The sequence below is a fragment of the Pagrus pagrus genome, assembly GCF_965226575.1.
Source record: "Pagrus pagrus genome assembly, chromosome: 21".
NCBI lineage: Eukaryota > Metazoa > Chordata > Actinopteri > Spariformes > Sparidae > Pagrus > Pagrus pagrus.
In genome coordinates, this window is record NC_140208.1 from 3,697,991 (window position 1) to 3,720,032 (window position 22,042).

A 22,042-nucleotide genomic window follows, 5' to 3' on the forward strand; every position below is an offset into this window, starting at 1 on the left:
TAGCCTCAGTCTCCAGAGGGGAAATTCAAGTGTTGCAGCAGCACAAAGACAAAGTAGCACAAAGTAGCAAGTAGGTAAACACAAATAAAAAAAAAATATAAATAGGATATATAAATATACATATACATAAAAAATAATGAAATAAGGAAAGTAAAATGTCTTTACTGGACAATTTAAGACCTGTGCAGAAAATGGCAAGTTAAAGTGACAAGTGATGATATAAATTGACATGGTGTGCTTGGTAGCAGTGAGTTATGTAAACAGCAATTCATATATATAATAAAAGGAAGAATAATAGAAGTAGTAGTTGTATTCAATTTTATTTATACAGCACATCTTATACATGAAGTTTAGCTCAAAGTGCGTCACACCCAAGAAAAAGACAGAGAAACATAGACAGCATGTAAAAAGTCATTCAAAAGGTTAATAAGCAGGGTGGAAGATAATATAAGATAAGCATTTATTAGTCCCACAATTTGCATTATTACAGCAGCAGAGTGGACAGCAAAATAGAGAAGCATCACTAGAAAGCATTCATAACAAATAAGTACAAAAGCAAGATATGAACAAGAGAAAATATAAAGCAGTCAGAACAATATTAACAATAAAATAAGAAACATGCAATAAATGAATCCATCCTTTGATAGGTGCAGAATATACAACGTGCATGTTGTATCTTGCACCTCCATAAGATTTAGTGACATCAGCCTGGAACAAAAACACGTGCGCCGCCCGGGAATCGAACCCGGGTCGCAAGAATGGGAATCTTGCATGATACCACTACACCAGCGGCGCCCTTGTTTCCTGCGGTTAACTGTAGCTTTTTGAACCACACTCGTAAAATGATTAACTGATTTCGGCGATGTAGAAATAGTATCACATGTTTCGCCTCGAGGTTTCTGATTGGACTCATTGGTGGCAAATCTGTAATAGTAGCTAAACCGCAGATACGTTATTCGACTCTTATTTTGAAAAGAACAGGATGTGGACTCTTGTGTTGAAAATGCGGGTTTATTTACTTCCGGGGAAGCGTCCCTAGTCTCTGATGGTCGAGTTACTGTTTTTTAGTCCGACACATATGTTAACCAGCACGGAACAGTAGCTAACTCAGTTAGCAAAACAATCCCGGGACTATAACCGATGTGATTTCAGTAGGTACAAACGTTTATACACATTAATTTTGGAAGTATTAACCGGAAATGCGCTGTGGTAATGTCAGTCCTCATCTTCTCCTGTGTTAGCACCGTAGCAGCAGCAGGGTTAGCTGTGATACTGCTGTCTTATTAGCCACAACAGCTAACTTGACTGTCGTGCACTGTGTTCACGGTATCTCGTCGTGACTACGGTTCTTCTGTAGCTGAATGGAAATAATGCTAGCCAGCTAAATTAGTCGCTAGCCGATGTTTAGCGAGCTAGGTTAACATGCTAACGTTAGCTGCCTGTCTGTTCATGTAAGTTAGCTATTGGTGTTAGCAGCTGTCACAAACATTGATGGTTCATTCATTTCTCCACAGGGTCTGCAGTCATGTCGGCCAGGAGCAACGGTGTGGAGTGGGGAGAAACTATCGAGGAGGTTGTGATAACAGAGGAGCGACTGACCCCTGAAAACAACAGCCCTGAAGGTGATACACGCTTCCTTATGATGCCATCTAAACTGGTGATTTGACTTGATTTCATTTTATATTTAAGCCTCTAAGATGGTTTGTCTGTTCTCGCAGTGATACGAGTTGTGGAGCCAGCAGAAACACCCATCCAGAGGTTGCTGGGCACTGTGGGACATGGAGACAACTCAGAGGGCGATGATGGCTTTTGTAAGCGAGAGACACACTTTCCTCTTCTTCTTGTACTCACAGCATCTCTGGGTTTAACACAAAGATTGTAGAACCACAGAGTAAAGACAGATAATGAACAAAAACTGGCATGATATGTCTGTTAGTATGACCTTATTGTTGTTGCTTTTATTTACATTAGTGAGAATGCATTAAACCAGCCTGATCCAGACATACTAGAGCTGCAAATTTGTCGACTATTAATTTAATCTGTTTTGACAGTTAATCATTTGAGTTATGTCAAGAGTCTTTGATTTCAGCTTCTTAAATGTGAATATTTTCAGGTTTCTTTCCTCCTCTATGACAGTAAACTCTTAAACTCTAAGGGTTGTGGACAAAACAAGACATCTGAGAGCATCAGCTGATCAACATTTTCTGACATTTTATAGAACAACTAATCAATTAATCAATGTTTTAAAATGTGGCAACTCTTCTCTTTTCTGTGTCGTAGACTGTGACGAGTGTCTGACGCTCTTCCAGGACCGGAGCGATCCCGCCAACATTAACGGCCCATCGTTCATTCTTGACTTTCCAACGAGCGCGGGCGTCCCCCAGAGGGCCCTCCTCACTCTTCCCTACGGCCTGATGATAGGCAGATCTAGCATTCCCAGTACCGGCGTTGGGGTCGTAAATCATGGAGAGACGGTGTCTCCGGGAATGCATTTTGGACCGTATGAGGGTGAAGTGACAACAAGGGAAAATGCCATGGCGAGTGACTACTCCTGGGAGGTGAGCTTGCCTGACAAAATGACATTAAATCTTGAGTTGTAGTTGAAATTTGTCCCCTCTAGATACTTCTTATTGTGATTATTGTTATTATATGTGTATTTTGTCTTGAAGATATTCTCATTTTCTGCAGATTTGCAAAGGAAAAGATGAGTACGAGTACATCGATGCTGCCAGAGACTCAATCTCAAACTGGATGAGGTGCTTTCTTCTTCCTTGTCAACAACCTAATAAATATGAAGGGAAACGATCAAAGAAAATGCAAGAAGGACTGTTGAAATGAGATAACACTGCAACTGTTTTTGGCTGCTACAGCATCTACTAACAATAAATCATCTAAAAATCTGTCCATGTTATAGTCAGTCCTTGTTGTTGCCCTGTATAATTTCCCCCCCTCTCTCTTCTCACACAGGTACGTCAGTTATGCTCGTAACAAAGACGAGGCCAATCTGCTGGCAGTCGAGTACAAAGGCAGCATCCTGTTTCACTGCTGTCGCACCATCCACCCTGGAGATGAGCTCACAGTGTGGCCTAGCAGCAAACTTCTCGAACATCTCAGTGAAGATTGGGTCCGGTTGTGGTTGATGAAGTTGAATGCAGCAGGTACATTTAATCACCCGAGTTTCACAAGTCACACACTTGATATTTGTAGTTGTTGACCAGCTACATTTTTTCTTCTTCTCTTTTAAATTCTAGAGAGTAATTTGAATACGACACATCAGATCTTCCTGTGCTCCCACTGTCCGCTGTCCTTCACTACAGAGGCCTTCCTCCAGCGACATACTGACTACGTCCACCTCCAGCCTCAAGTGGACTGCACAGAACCTGCTGAGGCAGCCGAACCTAAAAATCCAGCTTCCACGGCCGACTCCGGTGACGCTGCAGCATCCCTGTTGGTGTTATCTGTTGACCCTGCCGAGTCCAACACATGTGGTGATTGCGGGAAGATTTTCAAGCAGCTACCTCACCTCAGGAGGCACAAGCTCTGTGTGCACTCAAACAAACGGCCGTACTGCTGCACACAGTGCAGGAGGAGTTTTAGCCAGGCGTCTGGTTTAATCAGACACCAGCTAGTTCACAGGAAGGAGGCTGTAATCAAAGAGACAGACGTTTCTAATCAGAGCGCGGAGAAGAGTGTGACACTGACGTCAGAGCCAGCTGCAACTGAGGAAACCAACCTAATGAATGTAAGTGAGAGTCTAGAAGAAGCTATGGGTGTGACTGAAGCTGGGAACACTTTCACAGGAGAGACTGAAACATCACAGTCCAACTGTGCAGAGTGTGGCAAGGGTTTCACGAATGAAGCGTACCTCAAAAAGCACAAGTCGACCGTCCATGGAGGGTTACGCCCGTACGTCTGCACCATGTGTCTGAAGTGCTTTGGCCAGTACTGCGACCTGACCAGGCACCTGCGGAGTCACCAGAAGAGAAGCAAGACGGGAGAAAGAATCAAACCGGCTGGAGAGCCAGCAGCCACCATGCCCTTCAGCTGCGCTGAGTGTTTATTGTCGTTTCCTTCAGTGGAGAACCTTCAGCGGCACATCAGTGAGCATCACTCAGAGGAGACCATGGTGGAAATTCAAGACGAGGATCAGAGACGAGATCCGGATTTCGTTCCACAATCCTCAGTGGATGATCTCCAGAAACGTCCCTCTCGGAGGCCTCAGCGACCCGGAGCCAGATCCAAAGTTTCTGCCATAACCAAGCTCATCGCTCCAAAGCGAAGGGCGGCCATCTGCAAGAAGCCATTAAGCGGCTCTCCTCAGGCTGAGAGGAGCTCCGCTGAGCCAGAAGCACCTGCCGCTCGAAACGGGAAGCTAACAAAATACAGGTGGTTCAGCTGCAACCGCTGCAAACGAACATACGCAAACCCAGACGAGCTCAAAGCACACAAGTGTCCTCTGAGGCAGCACAAGTGTGGTCAGTGCGGTGCAACCTTTATTAAGTCGGGCTTCCTTCACAGACATGAGCAGATGGTGCACTCAAATGCAAAGTCTTACAGCTGTGACCGCTGCGGTAAAGTCTTCAGTACATCAGGCAAGCTTAAACAGCATCAGAAGAGCAACACATGTATGAAGTATCACTGCACGTCGGAGCTGTTCCCGTGCTCGTTCTGTCAGTTCTCCTTCACAATGAAGAGCTACCTGATTAAACACATGAAGAGGCACCACCCTGTGGAGTATCTGTCGCACTGCAGCTCAGACAGCCATGTGGATCAGCCGGAGGAAGAGAAGGAGGAGAAAGAGTGCGTGTGCCCCCACTGTGGGAAGAGCTTCGAGAGCAACAAAGCTTTAAAGTCTCACTCGTGCATCCAGCAGGTGCAGGTGCTGTACCTGTGCACAGACTGCGGGAAGGGCTTCACCAACCACTACGGCCTCAAGCAGCATCAGCGCATCCACACGGGCGAGAAGCCGTACATCTGCCCTCACTGCAGCAAAAGCTTCTGCTACACCGGCCAGCTCAACGTGCACCTCAGGACTCACACCGGGGAGAAGCCGTACCTGTGCACCCACTGCGGGGAGAGCTTCCGGCAGTCGGGAGACCTGAAGCGACACGAGAGGAAGCACACGGGGGTGAGGCCCTACAGCTGCCCCGAGTGCTGCAAGAGCTTCAGCCGGCCGCAGAGTCTCAAAGCTCACCAGATGCTTCACCTGGGACAGAGGATGTTTAAATGCACCCAGTGCGGGAAGAGCTTCTCCCGAAACTATCATCTCAGGAGACACCATCAGAAGATGCACTTGTAGTCTTAGGACTTTGGGAATAATGTGCTTAAAGGGACAGTTCACCCCAAATCAAAAATACATATTTTTCCTCCTACCTGTAGAGCTTTTTATCTGTCTAGATTGTTTTGGAGATGTTTGCCTTCTCTTGAATATAATGGAGCTAGGTTAGCTTTCTTCTGTGGATTATCATGAGTAGCTGCTGTTGGCAACTCGCACCAAAACACTCTAGACGGATATTCGACACTACAGGTAAAACAAAAAATGTGTATTATTGATTAGGGGGTGAACTGTCCCTTTAAATAGTTGGCAGTATTAACTGAATTGCACTAAACATTCAAGCGCTTCACGATTGTGCTCCTCAGGAGTTGCGGAGCATCGTTTGATTTTGAATGTCCTGTACATAACATTATCTTAAGTTTGTTTAAAGCGTTTCGTTCACAAGATGGTGGATTTCTATGTTCAGAATTTTCAACGTTATTTGAAAGAGTTACAAAATATTTAAGTTCTGTTCATTCCAGCTGCAGTTTACAGAGAAATGTAAAGAAACTCAACACAGCCACAAAAACGTGTCGACTTGGCTTTGAAATAAAAACAACTCGACCATCACTGTTGACCATTTATTCCACAAAACATACAATGCAAAGCATGTGCACTGTACAAGCCTTAATATTATGAAAATACTCATAACCATGCCTGTTATTTTTTTATTTTTCAATTCATTAATCTTAAATTTGTAGTCATCCAGATCTACTTCTTTTTTACATGACACAGTATAACTGTCTAATGAACATTGCTTTGTGCATTGCTTCTGTCAGTTTAATGTCCTTGTTAGCTCATATTTCCACCTTGACTATATTATAAATATTAAGTAAAATTAAAATATTTCAGTCTTACCTGAACTATACAAACATACTGGTATGACAGTTGACACAAGTAGACTCAATTTCATGTTTAAACTGTGCTGAAATTGAAACAGGTAGAAACCCGGCAGTGTTTTTCCATGTGCTACACACAGCGGTGTCAAAGTGCAGCTGCTGGTTAGAGACACAAGCTTTTTTTTAAATCTATACGTTTTGCTGCTGGTAACGGCTTCTTCAACATCCCAGTCCCGTAATGTTTCTTTATATCAGTAGTCCTAACTAATACCAGTTACACAAGTCCTTGACAACATCCATTTTAAGGGATAAAAGAGATCCATTTTTCGTTTGTGGCACAGCAGTTGTGGAGGCTTGTTTTCTGTGGTCCTTTTTTTTTTTTTTTTTTCAAAGAAGCGAAGGGGTGGGTTGAAACCGGAGGATTGGACGCTCGTTAACGAGTCTTAATGTGTAAAAAACACACAAACACTTCTGAAAGGTAGGCAGCAGGTGGTTCTCAAGGTTAAGTGACAAGACCCCTACGAAGGTTGGGTTACCGTTTGTACAATTTCGAAGACACCTCAAAAACACAGTTCCCGTTCCGTTCCAGCGAAGCACCTCGTCGACGTCTTCTTCAGTGCAATCTCCGTCCAATGTACACTTTTCATCTTCGTCACATAAAATATACACCAACCCTCAATCTCATTAGTTTATATTATGTTAAATGTTATACACATATTAAAATTTTTTACAAACCAAACTGATTGTTAAACCACACAGTATCACGTCTGTACAAAGTCAGAAAAAAAAAAAAAAAGGTCACAAAACTAGGCGAAAGAAAGAAAAGAAAGGATTTTTGTTTTTTGGCAATTAAAAAGCAACAGCCTGGTCTGTCACAAAAAACCACAAATTAAGGGATTAAATACTGAACTCTTGGAAATTAAAAAGGAACAGTACACATCTAGAGCTCGACAGAGTCTGTATTTGTGACGGTAGAAGCGTTCTTCACGTTCCCATAAACAGAAAAACATGGTTAAAAGGGGGTTAAGTGGCCGAAAAACACGAAGCCTGAGGACACACGTACAGTATGCGACCACGAGCTCAAGTTGGAGACGAGGAATGCCCTGCAGGTCATTGCAAGTACAATAACACTATCTTCTGCTCTGTGAGATACGTGACGGACGAAGGCTTTTATAAAGGTTCAGACTTCAGCTCCTCCACCCTGCACTCCAGGTCAGCCACCTGCAGAAGACAGAGACAAGACAGTTTAATGTTTCATTATGCTGCTGTTGTCAGACACAACTCAAGATGTTTTTGATCTCCATAATAAGTTTAGTTCATATGAAAATAAGTGAAATTTTCCTGTAATTGTTGGCAAAGCAAACATATTATCACGTGTTTGCTGCAGCGTGAGTCACGTCAGACTTTTAACACCTCATTCAACATACTGACTAATTACTGTCCTTTGAGGTTTTGTTGCCATCGCGTGCGCTTTCACTTCATTTAAAAATATTTTAAAGGTTAGTACAAAGGCCACAAGACTTCATAAATACGTTTGGGGTCAAATTGTTCTCAGTGACTCCGTTTACACGCACAAAATAGTCAGTTTTTTGCCCTTTATTCCAAAAAAGACCTAATTCCTACTAAGCTGCTTTGAATGGCCAGTGAAAATGAATATTTTACAAACAGCTGTGCAGACTGCCTCTTTCATTTGCAATCACTTTTCTTTGTTGCGATATTTGTGCATATCCAAAAGCTGTTTGATATCCAAATCTTTCATAATGTCTAAAAGTCATTTGTCACTTTCATCAGAAATGTGGGCTCTTCTCTGGGGCGACGGTAAAAACCCCGACTGAGACACATATTCTGAATGCATCTCCAAAGTATGCTCCTAAAACAAGCATAATATCATCACATCCCACATGTCTAAATCAGAAAATCAGCCAGAAAAGGCCTTAATCAGGAAAACCCAACAGAATATGCAGTTTACATGACCTGCATTAAATGAAGGGGCCATAAACACTAATACCGAGATATAAGAGATGAGCCAGTATTGTCCAATAATATCAGCCAAATTATATATCTGTCGGCTCAAATTAATTTTGGGATATCGTCATATTTGAAATAATAGTGTGCATGTAAACGCAGTCAGTGAGTCCTGAAGAAAACGACCACAGACTCGTTCTGCAACTTAACTCCAACAAATCATTAAAAGTTTCTTTGTCACTAAAACTGGAGGAAATTTCAGAAAGTTCAATTCGTTCAAAGCCGGACGAGGTTCAATCCGAAGTGAGCGAAGCATCAAAGAACGACTAAAGTACAGACAAAAACTTATAATGGAGGAAAAACTGATTCAAAGATATTTCTTTTAGGACAAATTTCATTGTGGAAGATTGGAAGAAAGCCTGTTTGAAGATAAACCTGCTTAAAGTTTAAATGTATAGCTGAAGGCAGAGAGCTAAGACGAGGAGATACGTTCTGCACAGCATGTCGTCCTCAAAGCGAGATGATTGATTCTCTGGCAGAACATTGTCCTCTGACCGTGAATCGAAGTTATCCCGGACCAGCTGGTCCGAAGACGAGTGCTGATTCTCTATTCATCAAACCCTGACCCTCACTGAAGTGTCCAGGAACATTTAAAGGCCAAAAACAGGAAACAGAGAGAGAAACACTCAGTTTAACTCCAGAGAGAAAGTACGCTGCGAACCTTGAACCTTCAGTACCTCAGCAAGCACGAGGCAGCTATGTGACTATCTTAAGCCAAAGTCTGAGATATTGATAACTCAGAACAAAGACACATAAAGCTAAAACTATCATGTGGTAACAAGAGGTGACGAAGTATAAATATGTTTTCTTTCTTTTTGGGGGTGTTATTGACTATTATGAGCTATGGTTGTGACCACAACATGCAAACTCTGGCTAACAACTCTGCAACAGATCGCAACGTGACTGTTTCTATCGACAGTAGAATCATTTTAATGTTTATGTTTGCATTAAAATAACTTACAAAGGAAACAAAGTCCACTTTCCTGTACAAAAAGTCCTGTGTTTGACCCGGTAACCCACCCCGTCCTCGTCCCTTGCAAGCCACAATGTTTTCTCAAAGATAGTGCGAGAATTTCTGTCAACTCGGCTTAATTTCACAACGTCAACATAACTTGAAAAACAGCAATATGCAAAACAAGCTCCACTCTTTACATGCTCTCGGGCGCCTCTCCATATTCGAGGGTAAAAAGCGAACGAGTTCTGGTTCTAGTTCACCTCCGGTACCTGCTCTTGGAGTTGTCCGGACTCCTCTTTGAGAAGAGAGGCCTCAGCTCCAACTTGTGCACAACGCTGGGTCTCCTTCTTCAGGTACTCGATCTCTCTGTTAAAGGAGGCAGATCAGAGTGTCAGACTGTAACACATCGCATCACATCACACAGCTCTGTTAGCTCCCCCGCTGTCAGCCACGCCGTCTTACTTCTGCTGATACTCCTTGATCAGGCGTTTGGCTTTGCTGTATTTGCGCTCCAGGGCCTGATACTGGGACTGTGTCTCCTTCAGGTGCTCGTCGACCGCCTGGCACAGGCTCTGAGCCTCCATCCAGTAGCCCTCCAGCTTCTCCATACGCTCCTTGTTCTCCTGCAGGGTCTGCTCCAGCTGGGCCTTGTCCATACGCCAGCGCTGCTTCTCCTGCTCCGCGTGGTGCAGCTGGAAAGACAAGCGAAGCATTTCATCCCTCAGTGCTGCTGTGCTCCTCGATAGGGTCAGGATGAACTATCATCACATGTAAACTTACCTTTCTTTTCAGCTGCTGGATCTCAGCCTGGGTCACTGCGTGCTTTATTTGGAGCTTCGCAGCAAAGACAGATTTTAAATACAGGTGTTAATATTAGTTACATCGGAGGAGAGAAGCTGTGATTAAACAGGAAACGCTCCAGTTTACAAGAAGTTCATTTCTCACCTCTTTGTACTTATGGGCCAGTTTCTCAGGGTCCGTCTCCAGAGGCGACATGTCCTCGTTCTCCGCCAAGTCAAACACCTCGATGGCGCTGGGATACGGCGGACTGACTTCCTCGTCCTCGTCCTCTTCCTCATCTGTGCCGTATTCACCACCCTGAATCGATCGAAGACAAACAGAAGTTGATACAGTTTAAGTGATCAAATTAGAAAAAGCTTAATTCACATTCTGTCAACAGTTTTCCATTTGTTTTGTAAAGATGTACAAATAGAAGTGTGCACAGTGTGTTCTGTAGATGATCCAGAGGAACTGAGTGTTTCTAAGATTGCTGATGAATTATTTATGAACCAAAATGTCTTTGTTTTTAGCATCGCATTGAGTTTCAATACGCCTCCATTTTTTGGGAGGGTGACAGCAAAAGTCTGATAATAATAACTCAAAACTCAGGCAAAACTATCATCTGGTTACTGGAGGTGAGCCTTCTTTTTGGGGAGGGTTGACTTGAATGATCAAGAATCCTGCCATGGCCTTTTTGAAAAAGTTTATAATGTTTCTCCTCAACAACTCACAAAATGGCACATTTTTTAAGGGAATCTGGCCTAGATTAGTTACCGTTTACTGTATTTGTTAAAATGTGACATGTTTACTGCCAATAAAATGTCGCCTTCCTTCATAGATTTAGCATAAATGATGAAATCAGTTGAAATAGTCCGTTTAAACAGCTGGTAAATGTAGGCGGGCAAGACGTGACAAACTGGCCCTTTTAACAAGGAATGAAAGAACTTAATGTATTGAACTTAGTGCCGAATTTTCAAGAGGGCAAGAGTGATGAAGAATCCTGCTGTATCCTTTTCAAAAAAGTTTATTACGTCTCTCCTAACTCAACAACTCACAAAATTGAGCATTTTTTAAAGGGAGTCTGGTCTACATTTGTGACTATTTTCTGTATTTGTAAAAAATTACATGTTCATCGCTGGTTAAGTGTTTTCTTCTCTCAGACAATTTCTGTAAATGGTGAAAACAGTTGAAACAGTGTGCAAACAGCTGCTAAATGTTGGGAGGTAAGACACACCTCAGACACAGAAGCAGACAGGCTGGTACAGCAATGCCTTGACAAACTGACAGTTTTCACAAGGACAAAACATCTTAATGTATCGTATTTAATGCCGATTTTACAAGAGGGCATGAATGATCAAGAATCTCACCGTAGCCTTTTCAAAACAGTTTATTATGTTTCTCCTCACTCAAAAAAAATACAAAATTGCACATTTTCTTAAGGGAGTCTGGTTGGTGGCTTTCTCCAAAGCTGGCAAAAAAGCCTATATTGATTACTCTTTACAGTATTTATGAAATTTGGTATGTTTACCGTCAGTAAAATGTTGTCTTCCTTTCATAAGTGTAGATGGTGAAATCAGTTGAAACGTGTGTTCAAACAGCTGCTAAATGTTGGATGTAAGATGTGAAAAACCAACACTTTTTATAAGAAAAAACAACAATTAATGTATTGTATTTAATGCCGAATTAACAAGAGGGCACGACTGATTACAAATCCTGCAATAACCTTTTTGAAAAAAGTTTATTACGTCCCTCCACACTCAACAACTCACAAAATTGCGCATTTTCTTAAGGGAGTCTGGGGATACTGCGGTCACTAGTTCACTAGGGAAATCAGTTGAAACATTGTGTTCACAAACATCTGCTGCTAACACTGGCAGGTTAACATGTCATTTACATTACAGTGAACCACATGTAATGTAAATTACATTTTGTTGTTGTGTTTATTATTAAATATTTGGATAAAACGTCAGAGAAAACATGAAAACAAGGTGAAACAGTCTCGTAATGGTGTCTTTGAGCGCGCATGTGTCTGTGCAGTGACACCAAATGGACACTAGATGGTGCAAAACCCAAACTACACTCTGTGTTATACAACCTAATGCTTTTCAGGAACCACCCACCATCACCCTAACATGAATGGGGTAACTTCCTCTCTCTCTCGTCATAATGAAAGTACACACAGCTCTGAGTCACACGCTCTGTTTATGTAAATGTAAAACAGAGAGAACATCTGAGACGCATGGATTAACAGAGCAAAGGGCCTCCGAGGGCACCACGTTTGAGTCCTCCTGATCCTCGTCCCCGTTTTTGGATCTGAGCTTATCGTTTGATCAGACTGATACTAAACGCTGGAACACACTGCCGCACCGGTGAGGTCACTTCTGGTCACAGTGGTGCCGGGATGAATTTCATAATCCAAAAGGGGAACCAAGAACGAATGATTGCAACAAAATAAAAAAAAAAAGGGAACATTTTTCATTTTGAGGCAGCAGTTTGTGCCTGAACAGGTTCAACGGTTACATAAACTTTAAAGCCATTTAGTGACGCCTTTGTGCCGTCGTCAACAAGCTTTGTGCCGGATTATTCTTCAGCTGCATGAGTTAAATAATAACGCATGAGTCGATTTCTGACTTTAAATTTCAATAAATGAATTCAGATTTATTTTTCTAAGACTGGAATCTATCCTCTCAAAATACTGACCAGATGATGACTGAGCTGTAACCCTGGCTGCAACTACGGATTCATTTCATCATTGATTATTTATTTATAAGTTATCATTTGTTTTTTAACTGCGCAAAACCTCATTTGGACGATCAGGAACTGTCTACCCACTGAAACACAGAGGTGTTGAATCATGACTGAAAGAGCGACAACACTGTTCTCACACCTAAAACAACAGTACACTCATATTTTAAGTCATTGCAAGACGCAGCGAGATGAAACAAAGACATAAAAGACGTAAACAGACAGAGAGGGAGGCTGGAATGGAGAGAAAAGGCGTGTTAGTGTCTCGTATGTGCAGAGATTTTCTTATTTTCCCACTTTGTTGCTGCTCGGGACGCTTTACCAACCCAAAATGTGGCTATTTGACGTCCTGGGAATGAGACTCAACAATCAACTATCTTTGTGGTGCGTTCAGGAACAGCTAGATTATAGCATACATGGCCGTATGTTGCAGCACCACTTTCACCATTTTGTTCATGAAATGCACCATTTCCCAGAGCTTAAATTGACGTCTTCAAACTGCCTCTTCTGTCCGACCAACAGTCCAAAACTTGATTTACTCTCATAAATGACATTTAAGGAGCTGGAACCAACATGCATTCAATTATTTATACCTATAATAATTCATATTTTCTAGAAAAATGACTGAAACGATTAACAGACCATCAAAATATTAATTTTCTTTTGATCAATTAATCATCGCAGCTGCAGATCGTGCTGCTCACATGCTGTGTTTTACATTTTAGCAGTAATTAGCAGCCTGAATCTTTCATTCCTTCCTCAGAAATGTGTTAGTAGTGTGATCATGGGACTCAGTGTGTGTGTGTCGGGGGGGGGAGGGGTAGGGAGGGAAACTGATTAGTAAGCACTGCACCCTCTCTCCTGCACTGTGCATGTGCAGACATTGCACCACCATGATTTTTTTCAAGAAGCGGAGCAGTTTTGTGTCGCTCACACCGGATCCTGCACCAGTTAACGCTCACCTCCTGTTCGTCCATGTACTGGTTGTAGCGCTGCTCCATCATCTCCCTCTGCCAGCGCTCCTGCTCCAGGGTCTGCTGGATGAGCTGGGCCACTTCGCTCTGCTCTCCCGGCTTCTCTCGCCCGATCACAAACCTGAGTTTTGGAGAATCGAGCTCAGTTAGGATCGGCTTAAAAAAACAATAAACACAAAGCACGCTCACAGCGGCCATCTGAGCTGAAATCCTCCTGTATCTGATGTGTTATGATGACTGTATGTGCCTGTAAATAATACATGATGGTCCTTTTTTTCCTCCTCCTGACCACTGAGGACCAAGAAAGTGTTTTTCATATATAATACACAGCTTCAGTCGGCATTGTGTAATGTATTAACGTAGTAAGGAATGTGCAGGCTCTCTGAAGACAGAAAATGGCTTCCTGTTTAGAGCTGAACAAAGGCAGTCTCTATGGAGTTGGCCTCTTCTATGATTAAAATCAAAAACCCTGGACTCTGCCTCTCTCCTTCAGCTCATTGTACACTTCATTACAGAGGCCATACGTCCCCTGATTTAGGCTCACATATCTCTGTCCGATTAAAAGCCGCCGTGTAAACAGGAAGTAATAAAAGTAAATCACGACGAGGACACGGTCGGTTGTTAAGGCGGCCGCTGCAGCCTTTCAATTTGTGACGCGCTAACGGGTAATTAAACGTTCACAAAACACGCTTCCTCCTGCCCCCGTCTGTTTGTCTGCTTCTTTATGAATAGGCATCATCGCCCTCACTGCAGCAGATCCATAATGTATGAGCCTATCTATGGAGGTCTCTGATCTTCAAGTCACACAACACTAACAATTACCCCTCACTGCTGACCACCAAAACCCTGAATTATGAATGAGCGAGGACGACAAAAGGCGACGCTCGGCTCCACCAAAAAACGCCACAGAGTCGCGCTACAAATAGTCCTCTGGCATTTGGAAAACGATACTTCTGATGCCGAGCGTATTTGTTCCTGATAAGCGTGTTTTTTTTCTGTGGAAATCTTTGGAGCGCATTCAGGATGTCTCAAAAAGGGAGCTGCTGAATAGTCAAAGGGTATAATCATGACCCAGCGAGACGCAAGATACAAATCTACAGTCTGGTGAGCTGAATGGGCAGGATGTGGTAGAGGTCGGCCCTGCGTGTAAGGCTGTGCTGTGGGCACGTATCAAGAGGAAACCATCTCTTTAAGCAAGAATGCTGGATGTCATAGTGAGCTGTGAAAAAAACACATGCTGAGGCACATAGAAAAAACCCAAGGGAACTACCCCGGTGACAAAGCGGTAAAAATACATTCACATTTAAGTGAGAGCACAGCAGTGTTGATGAACGCTTACGTAACTTGTGTTATTTGTTTTGTTTTATATGTTAGGGATCCAAATAAAGACAGAAATCAGTCTGCCAGCATGCACAGAAGGATGATGCTAACAAGTTGAGCACGTTCACCTTAGTTTTGGCATCAAACTGAGGCTCCTAAAAACTTAAGGTTCTCTCAAATCAAAACGGCAGACGTGGTTTGATGATGTTGTGAAGTTTTAGTAAGAAACGTCCACTGATGACGTCATATTCAGAAGTTTTATTCCTGTTATGTTGAGTCACGTTTGCTGACGTACTTCCTCGCTCTCTGACGTATCATCTGATGTTTTCCCAGAAGTTACAGCGACAGACGACCAAATAAAACGCGGCGTTACTTTGAATGCGATTGTGAATTTCTGTGGGTTTGAAAACTGTTGGGAATGTTTAGGATAATGAAAATACACAACTGGGTTTAGTCGCTTGTAGATATTTCACCCTGGAAATATTACAAACTTTATATTATACGTCTGTTGTCTGTGCAATTCATCCAAATAAGTAAATAACACACACACGATAATATCGTTCTCACACTGACAACGACTAACCAGCTACTGCCACAGTGTGTGGCCACTACTGCTCACAACATCACGTCAGAGGAGATGACAGACGAGAGTGAGACATGTGGGTCGATATCGTGCTAATAATCTCGTTGTGAAAATCAGATATTACGACAGCGCGTGTCGAGACTCATGCGGTGGATCAACATTTTCGTCCCTGTAGCCGCGCTGCTGCTGCTGTAGCTCACAAACACGACACTTGTGTTCTGCTGCAACTAATGATTATTTCCATTATCAATTAATCTGCTGATTATTTTCACAATTAGTTCTTTAGTTAGTTAAAAAATTGAAATTATAATTTCCCAGAGCCCAAAGTGACATCTTCTAATTGCTTCTTTTGTCCAACCAACAGTCCAAATTTCCAATTTACTGTCATTAATGACAAACAAAAGCAGCAAATCCTCACTTTTAAGAAGCTGAAACTGGCAGATGTTTCAGTTTTATGCTTGAAAAATGACTGAAACGATGAATTGATTATCAAAATAGTTGACTGTCTTCGAATTGTCGCAGCGCCACACTCATGCTGGATGATTTCTGCTTCTTGAAATGTCAAAGTGTCGGAGCTGTTGCAATAAAAATCATGTTAGTTACTCAGAGCGACTCTTACTTGACAGTTCCTGAGGTGTTTCGCAGAACGGAGGCGGCGAAGCTCTGGGTGACTCCCACCAAACTGGTCCCGTCCACCTCCACGATCAGATCATTCACTTGGATCCTGGAGGAGGCAGTTAAGAAGACAGGTTCAGGGATTTACAGTAATAGCTCAAGTGTGGCCTCCGTTCATCATCTTTATTCTCGAGCCCACACGAGCCAAACTCCAGTTATAAGTGCTCGTTCTTGGCAGCAGGACCCGATCGCAGCTGCCAAGAATGAGCGAGACGAGCGGGACAATGAAGCATCCGCTCCTGGAAATAAAACTACAACTGCTGTGCTGACCTCAGGTCGACATTTGGTTTACGCAGCACCGGCCTTGTCAGCTTGAATTAACTTACCTGCTGTCCCTTTGCGCTGCTCCTCCGTCTGTGACCGTCTTCACGAAGATGCCCAGCTTCTCCAGGCCCATGTCGGCGCCTGCACCCATCCCGATGATGCTGATGCCCAGGCCATCGCCATCTGAAAGACCAGACCAGCTGTTACTGTACTGTTATTATAATCTATGCTTCAAAGGTTGTGGTCAGTTTGATTTGTTACTGTCATTGTAGGAAAAGCATCACAGACTGACAGCGGCAAACATTTCCCTTCAACACAGATGAGATAATATCATCTCTATGTTCACTGGTAATGGAAATGCATTTTGTGTGTCCGTCGGGCCTGATGCTGCATCTCCTTCCTCATAAAACATTTACAAAGCATCTTTTTTAATACTTTAAAACTCGCATTGTTTATATCCATGTTTGTTCCCTAGCAGTTGTCTTCTTCTCTGCCTTTCTTGGCTTTGTTTTCCCAACTGCTGCCAACAGGAATTGAAGGATTAAAACGGCCAGCAGGAATGTGTATCGTGTTTTGTCGCGTGGGTGTCAGATGACGCACATGTAAAAACTTTGCTCCACAGCGCTGCTGGTGCTCAAAAACTTGTTATGGACAGAGATCAGAGATTCCCAAAGGTCTCAAGATCTAGGTCTCAGGTCATCAGGAGCTATCGGGTGCACCTGTGATGGTCGTCCTCAGCTGGCTGCAATCAGAGACTATATAAGGAGGTCGCAGTTCCCCTGCTCAGTTGGTTGTGTGTTTTCAGGGAGTCAACACCATCAGTTGGCTCTCTGTGTTTTCTGTTTGAGTGTGTTAGAGATTTCTTTCTTTTGGCCAGTTTTCATACATTTTGTTTCCACCCTGTTCAGTGACTCCCACTTCACCTTTGGTTTTTGGCTGTGTGTTTTTATTCCCACCGCCACCTTTTATTCACTGAGGAACCAGTTTGCTTTGACCCTTTTTGTGATTTGTGCTTTGTTAGTTCCTCAACCTGCGACCCGTCCGTCAGGTTTTGTTTTCTGGGGAAACGTAAAAAACTCAACAGGAAACCTTTAAAAAGTAACTGGATCAATTTTACAACAAGAGTTTCTCCTGCATGTGTGAAAAAAGTAGAATAAAGCTTTATGTGCCTCCGGAGGAAGCTGCATGTAGTCTCCCAATTGCCTCCAGTGATGTCACTCAGTGGCTAAGCTGCATTGTGGGTAATGTAGGCAGCAGGTTTTGGAATAAAAAAGCAGAAGTCTCTGTTTCTGCTGTATTGATTTGGATTATTTATTTATTTACTACTGTCCATAATGAGTCCAACAGTGTTATAAGGAGTACAATGCAGACCAGTGGACTGGTTTTCAAAACCTCACTCCAGAATGAATTTGGTTGCATGTGCGTTGCTTAACGGCTCCGCTGTCGTGGCGGATCAGAGTCGGACCGAACAAGATATTCAGTTCATTGTCAGAGAAGTAAAGAAACCAGAAGAGATTCACTTTTAAGAAGCTGGAATCAGAACTTTTTTCCTGAAAAGTTTCACTTAACAGAAGAATCTGTTCCGGAGGTTGGAGACGGCAGCTTCATCGCAGCTCTTCGTCAAAAGACTTTTCTGGTACAGTGAGCATCAGAAAAGTGCACGGATATGAAGAGGACCTCCACAGACAGGCGCTTCATCTTTGCTGCACAGTGACGGTCCGGTCCTTGACTGGATTCCTTCAGCAGCAGCAATAAATCAACCCTCAGACTAACTGGAGACGTGAGCTCTTTTCTTTGCATCCTGTGTGTTACTTTAATTGATTAACAGTCATTTAAAAAAGCACGAACGAGCTTCTTTGTAACTCGAGGGTGAAGATAAGTCCGACTTTGACGTAGTCGTGAAATGATTCTTCATACATGGGTGGAAAGTTGGATAAGAATCAGTGATAACACCCAGATTTCCTGCCTGAGGTGTCGTGTTCTGAGGTGAGTATTAATATCTCTCTTTGCTCCGATCACTAGAGTCTTTACTTCACCCTGATTCGATTAGAGAAGTAAACAGTGCACGCAGCAGCTCATCATTTATACAGAGCACAGTCACATATGGCATCCTGCGTAAACTTCCCTGTACACAAAGCTAAATATAGTCTTCTATGAATATATTAATGCACCATAATGTTGAACGGATGTTGAACGTGTGGCTCACTGAGTAGAGATGCACTCTCTTTGCCTTCAGGAAACAGGATGGTTGGCAAAAGGCAGTCGGTGAACACTGAAGGTCTGTTATAAAGAAATGTGAGCGGGTGGTTTCATCATCATCTTTTTCGAAAGAGCTTCTTGTGAATGTAAAATTTCTTGTATTCACATCACCAACCTGCCCCGAGCAGCTTGAAGTAAATGCTCTGAATTTCTTTGCGTGACCAGAATTTTGGACAAATACTGTCACAGTAGAAGACTCGAAGGCTTTTTAAGGTTGACTTCATGATGTTTGGTACCTTTCTCCAGCTCCACGGGGAACAGGTCCAGCCTCTCCACCCTCTTCTCCAGCTCGTACTCAGCAGACGCCGCCATGGGGTCCACGTCTTCATTACGCCTGTCGTAGTCCTCGTTGGGGTAGGTGGCAAACACCTGCAGAAGGAGACACAGTCATAAACATTTTAAATAAATCTTTGCTCAAGGCTGTGGAAGGCAGCGTAAACATCTGCCATGTGAAAAAAAGGTGGATTTCTTTTTAACAGGAATGATTCAACATTTTGGGAAATGCATCCGAGGAACACTTGAACGCAGCATTAGCGCTGTTGAAGGTTTAAAAAAAAGAAAACCGAGCCAGTCTTTGTGCTAAGCTAAGCTAGGCTAGGCTAGGCTAGCCATATCCTGGCTGTAGCTTCATATTCAGCACACAAACATGAGAGTCGTGGCAAGAAAGCCAATAAGCACAAAAAAATGTCAAACTTGTCCTTTCTTTATCAATAACTGATCCTTTTCTTGCCGTCTCCATGCTGCCTGTATTTCAGTCAGTGTTAGCTCGCAGGTGCTAACGTGTCTCTGGATTCTCTGCAGCTACGTCCGGTTTGAGTTTTTGCAGATGACCCTTTCCACTCTCTGCAGACATGGTGGTTTATCACCGTACGCTCTTCTACAGTTTCGCTTTGCATTGAGTCCAAATATAACTGTTACCGAGAAACAAAAAACAAACAAACGCATTACTTCCTGTGCACCCTGGGGAGCTGGTGAGTGCAGAATAACTTGAGTGTGCATCAACAGGTGAAAGAGTCGATCTGACTTCACTACAGGTGATTAGAAACAATACCTAACACAAACGGACTAAATGGAGATGATGCATTCAGTGAAGAAGTTACTGATCTCACTTCAGCTTCATCAGAACGGTTGATGCAACAGTTCAGGAGCCACAACAGAAGAAAGTTGGCGTTGTTTGCCTGGAAACCATCAAAATATTTGAGATTACAAAAATGATTGCAGCTTATTACCACACAGGCAGAAGATGTGCAGCTGAGACTGACAACCTGGATATCAGATTAAGACAAGGGGAAATTGTTGAAGCAGCTCAAGATTCAGAGACTGAGGGAACTACAATGGCACCAAGAAGAGCGCATACCTCCACCGAGGCCCAGAAGTCCCCTTTATCCGTATCAGCTTGTACACACTCACCACCAACCACCTAAATACATTTTTTCCCAAGAAATCTAATAAAAATGCTGAAAAACGCTCTCACAGTGTCAAAGAAAGTGTGAAAATATTCCTGGATCTGTCTGTTCTGGACTGAGACCCGTTCTCCATCCAAGATTCCTGGAAACACGTTGAGCAGTTTTTGTGTAATCGTGCCGACGAACCAACCAACCAACAAACAAACCCCGGTGAAGACATTATGTCCTCAGCAGTGACTGAATGAAACGAGACCGAGCACGACAGAAACACAGTGTTTTTAATTGTTTTGTAGCAGGTCATTCTTTGGTATTTGTCCCACATCTATCCCTGTTGGTCTTAGTTCTGGTTCTGGTGCTGCAGCACTGATGTTGTTCATTTTGGTTTATACACAAACTCACCTTAAAAGGACAACATTTATACTGTTTTACTTTGTTTATATGAGGCGGACCCTGCCACCTTTCAAGCTCCGATGACATTATCTCATATCGATCACAGGCTCCTGTATCGAATCGGATCGAAATCGTATCATGACAGACAGTTTGTGATATCGGTAAATATCCTATCGTTGTCCGAAGAACAGATGAAACTTCACATCTGTATTGTAAATATTTACCTTTCTTAGTTTCTCAGTTTCTTCTCCAAAACTACATAGTGTCCCTTTAACTGATCACGATTAAAGGGCTACTTCTTCACACTAGGCCTTATTCTTGTTGGTGGTTTTTTTAAATTAATGCAGAGGAAACACCGTACATACATCTTTAATGATAGATAGATATCTAAGATAAACACATCTGTTCAGAATAACTGACCACCGGTGTTCAGGCGGACGTAAAGCACTTTAAATGCATCGACCATCTAAACTGAGGCGGCCGCAGCGCGTCGTCTCACAGCGGCGAGCTGCATCAAACACGCTGCGAGGAGAGAATCTATCACGACCACTGAAGCTGCTCTCATGAAGACAGACAGAGGCCTCTGTTTCTAGGCCCAACTTCCTACATTCACTCTGGTCTACCAGCATGACAGTTTACATAACCACCTCCAGCATGCTAATGGAGGCCTTCTGCAGCTGCTGCTCACACACACACATTCACAAACACACACACACACACACACACACACACACACACACACACACACACACACACAGTAAGCTGAATCCTTAAAAGCCTCACTTTCAGTCCTTCCAAGGTGATTATGCATGCAGCACCTTGCATGCTCTGCTAGTCACACTAATTCAGTGCTGGACCTTCTTCCTTTCACACATTCTTTCACTTATTTCATTAGATTTTCTCGCCACAATCCTTTTTTTTCTTCCCTCCGCCGCAACATTTTGACACTTTTTTCTCTCTCAAGTCTCACTTTTTCTTCATTTCCGTCCATTTCTCACTCGTTTCTCTAACGTTTAGTTCGTCTGTCCGTGTGACAAAGCGGCATCTCTTGGCTTCGGCAGCTACCCTTCAGTCACATGGTTCCCCCCGTCTCCCTAAAAAAAGAGCCTGGCAGTTTTGACAGCGCCATTGAAATGTAAACAGCCCCTCCTCGCTCAGATTTATTCAGTATCATTGTATTTTCGTGCATCATTGAACACTGTACAAGCTTGCTGCCTCTACTCTTAAGCCTCCCTTTACCCATAAGAATAGGGCTTAAAATGTTATCGCCTTGAGCCAAATCACCGCCGTCGATGTACGTTCACACGAGCGATGACGAGGAGGAAGCACTCAAATTACACGCCGCTCTGGAGTTTGGCTTAGGCCAAGCTTTTCCTTTAATGCAAGAACATTTTTAAAAATATTAATAAATAAATCAGAGCTTACTAAACTAAAATCACAGATTTTCATTTTTTTTACATCTGTAATCTGGAAATACGCTGATTTGTTTTCTTATGATGAGAAGATCGATACC

At 42.9% G+C, this 22,042-nt stretch overlaps 2 protein-coding genes across 5 annotated transcripts in view; one reads left to right on the top strand and one right to left on the bottom strand.

The window, feature by feature from the left end:
- On the top strand, positions 1-5,884 carry prdm9 (PR domain containing 9). Of its 3 annotated transcripts, none has more exons than XM_084342606.1 (7): positions 1-70; positions 1,515-1,622; positions 1,719-1,811; positions 2,281-2,558; positions 2,689-2,756; positions 2,968-3,158; positions 3,252-5,884. In XM_084342606.1, the coding sequence occupies exons 2-7, from the start codon at positions 1,526-1,528 to the stop codon at positions 5,297-5,299; spliced, it is 2,775 nt and encodes a 924-aa protein (XP_084198732.1). In that variant the 5' UTR covers positions 1-70; positions 1,515-1,525; the 3' UTR covers positions 5,300-5,884. The 3 variants fall into 3 exon arrangements, with proteins under 3 accessions (XP_084198732.1, XP_084198731.1, XP_084198730.1); XM_084342605.1 differs by lacking the exon at positions 1-70 and adding an exon at positions 1,003-1,155; XM_084342604.1 differs by lacking the exon at positions 1-70 and adding an exon at positions 1,003-1,151.
- Positions 5,882-22,042, bottom strand: part of ppp1r9bb (protein phosphatase 1, regulatory subunit 9Bb) — a 27,687-nt gene continuing 11,526 nt past the window's right edge. For both annotated transcript variants that reach the window (XM_084342609.1, XM_084342608.1), the window contains exons 3-11: positions 18,970-19,102; positions 16,537-16,657; positions 16,155-16,259; positions 13,621-13,753; positions 10,079-10,231; positions 9,914-9,967; positions 9,596-9,825; positions 9,403-9,499; positions 5,882-7,374 (exon numbers count right to left, since the gene is read on the bottom strand). In XM_084342609.1, the coding sequence (XP_084198735.1) occupies positions 7,324-7,374; positions 9,403-9,499; positions 9,596-9,825; positions 9,914-9,967; positions 10,079-10,231; positions 13,621-13,753; positions 16,155-16,259; positions 16,537-16,657; positions 18,970-19,102 (1,077 nt within the window). In that variant the 3' untranslated portion in view covers positions 5,882-7,323. The remainder of the gene's footprint in view (positions 7,375-9,402; positions 9,500-9,595; positions 9,826-9,913; positions 9,968-10,078; positions 10,232-13,620; positions 13,754-16,154; positions 16,260-16,536; positions 16,658-18,969; positions 19,103-22,042) is intronic.

Bases quoted from the DNA above. Each gene is read 5' to 3' on its own strand.
- prdm9 (XM_084342606.1), top strand. From the start codon at position 1,526: ATGTCGGCCAGGAGCAACGGTGTGGAGTGGGGAGAAACTATCGAGGAG. The intron at 1,623-1,718 runs GTGATACACGCT...CTGTTCTCGCAG, and splicing joins TGAAAACAACAGCCCTGAAG to TGATACGAGTTGTGGAGCCA. The intron at 2,559-2,688 runs GTGAGCTTGCCT...CATTTTCTGCAG, and splicing joins CGAGTGACTACTCCTGGGAG to ATTTGCAAAGGAAAAGATGA.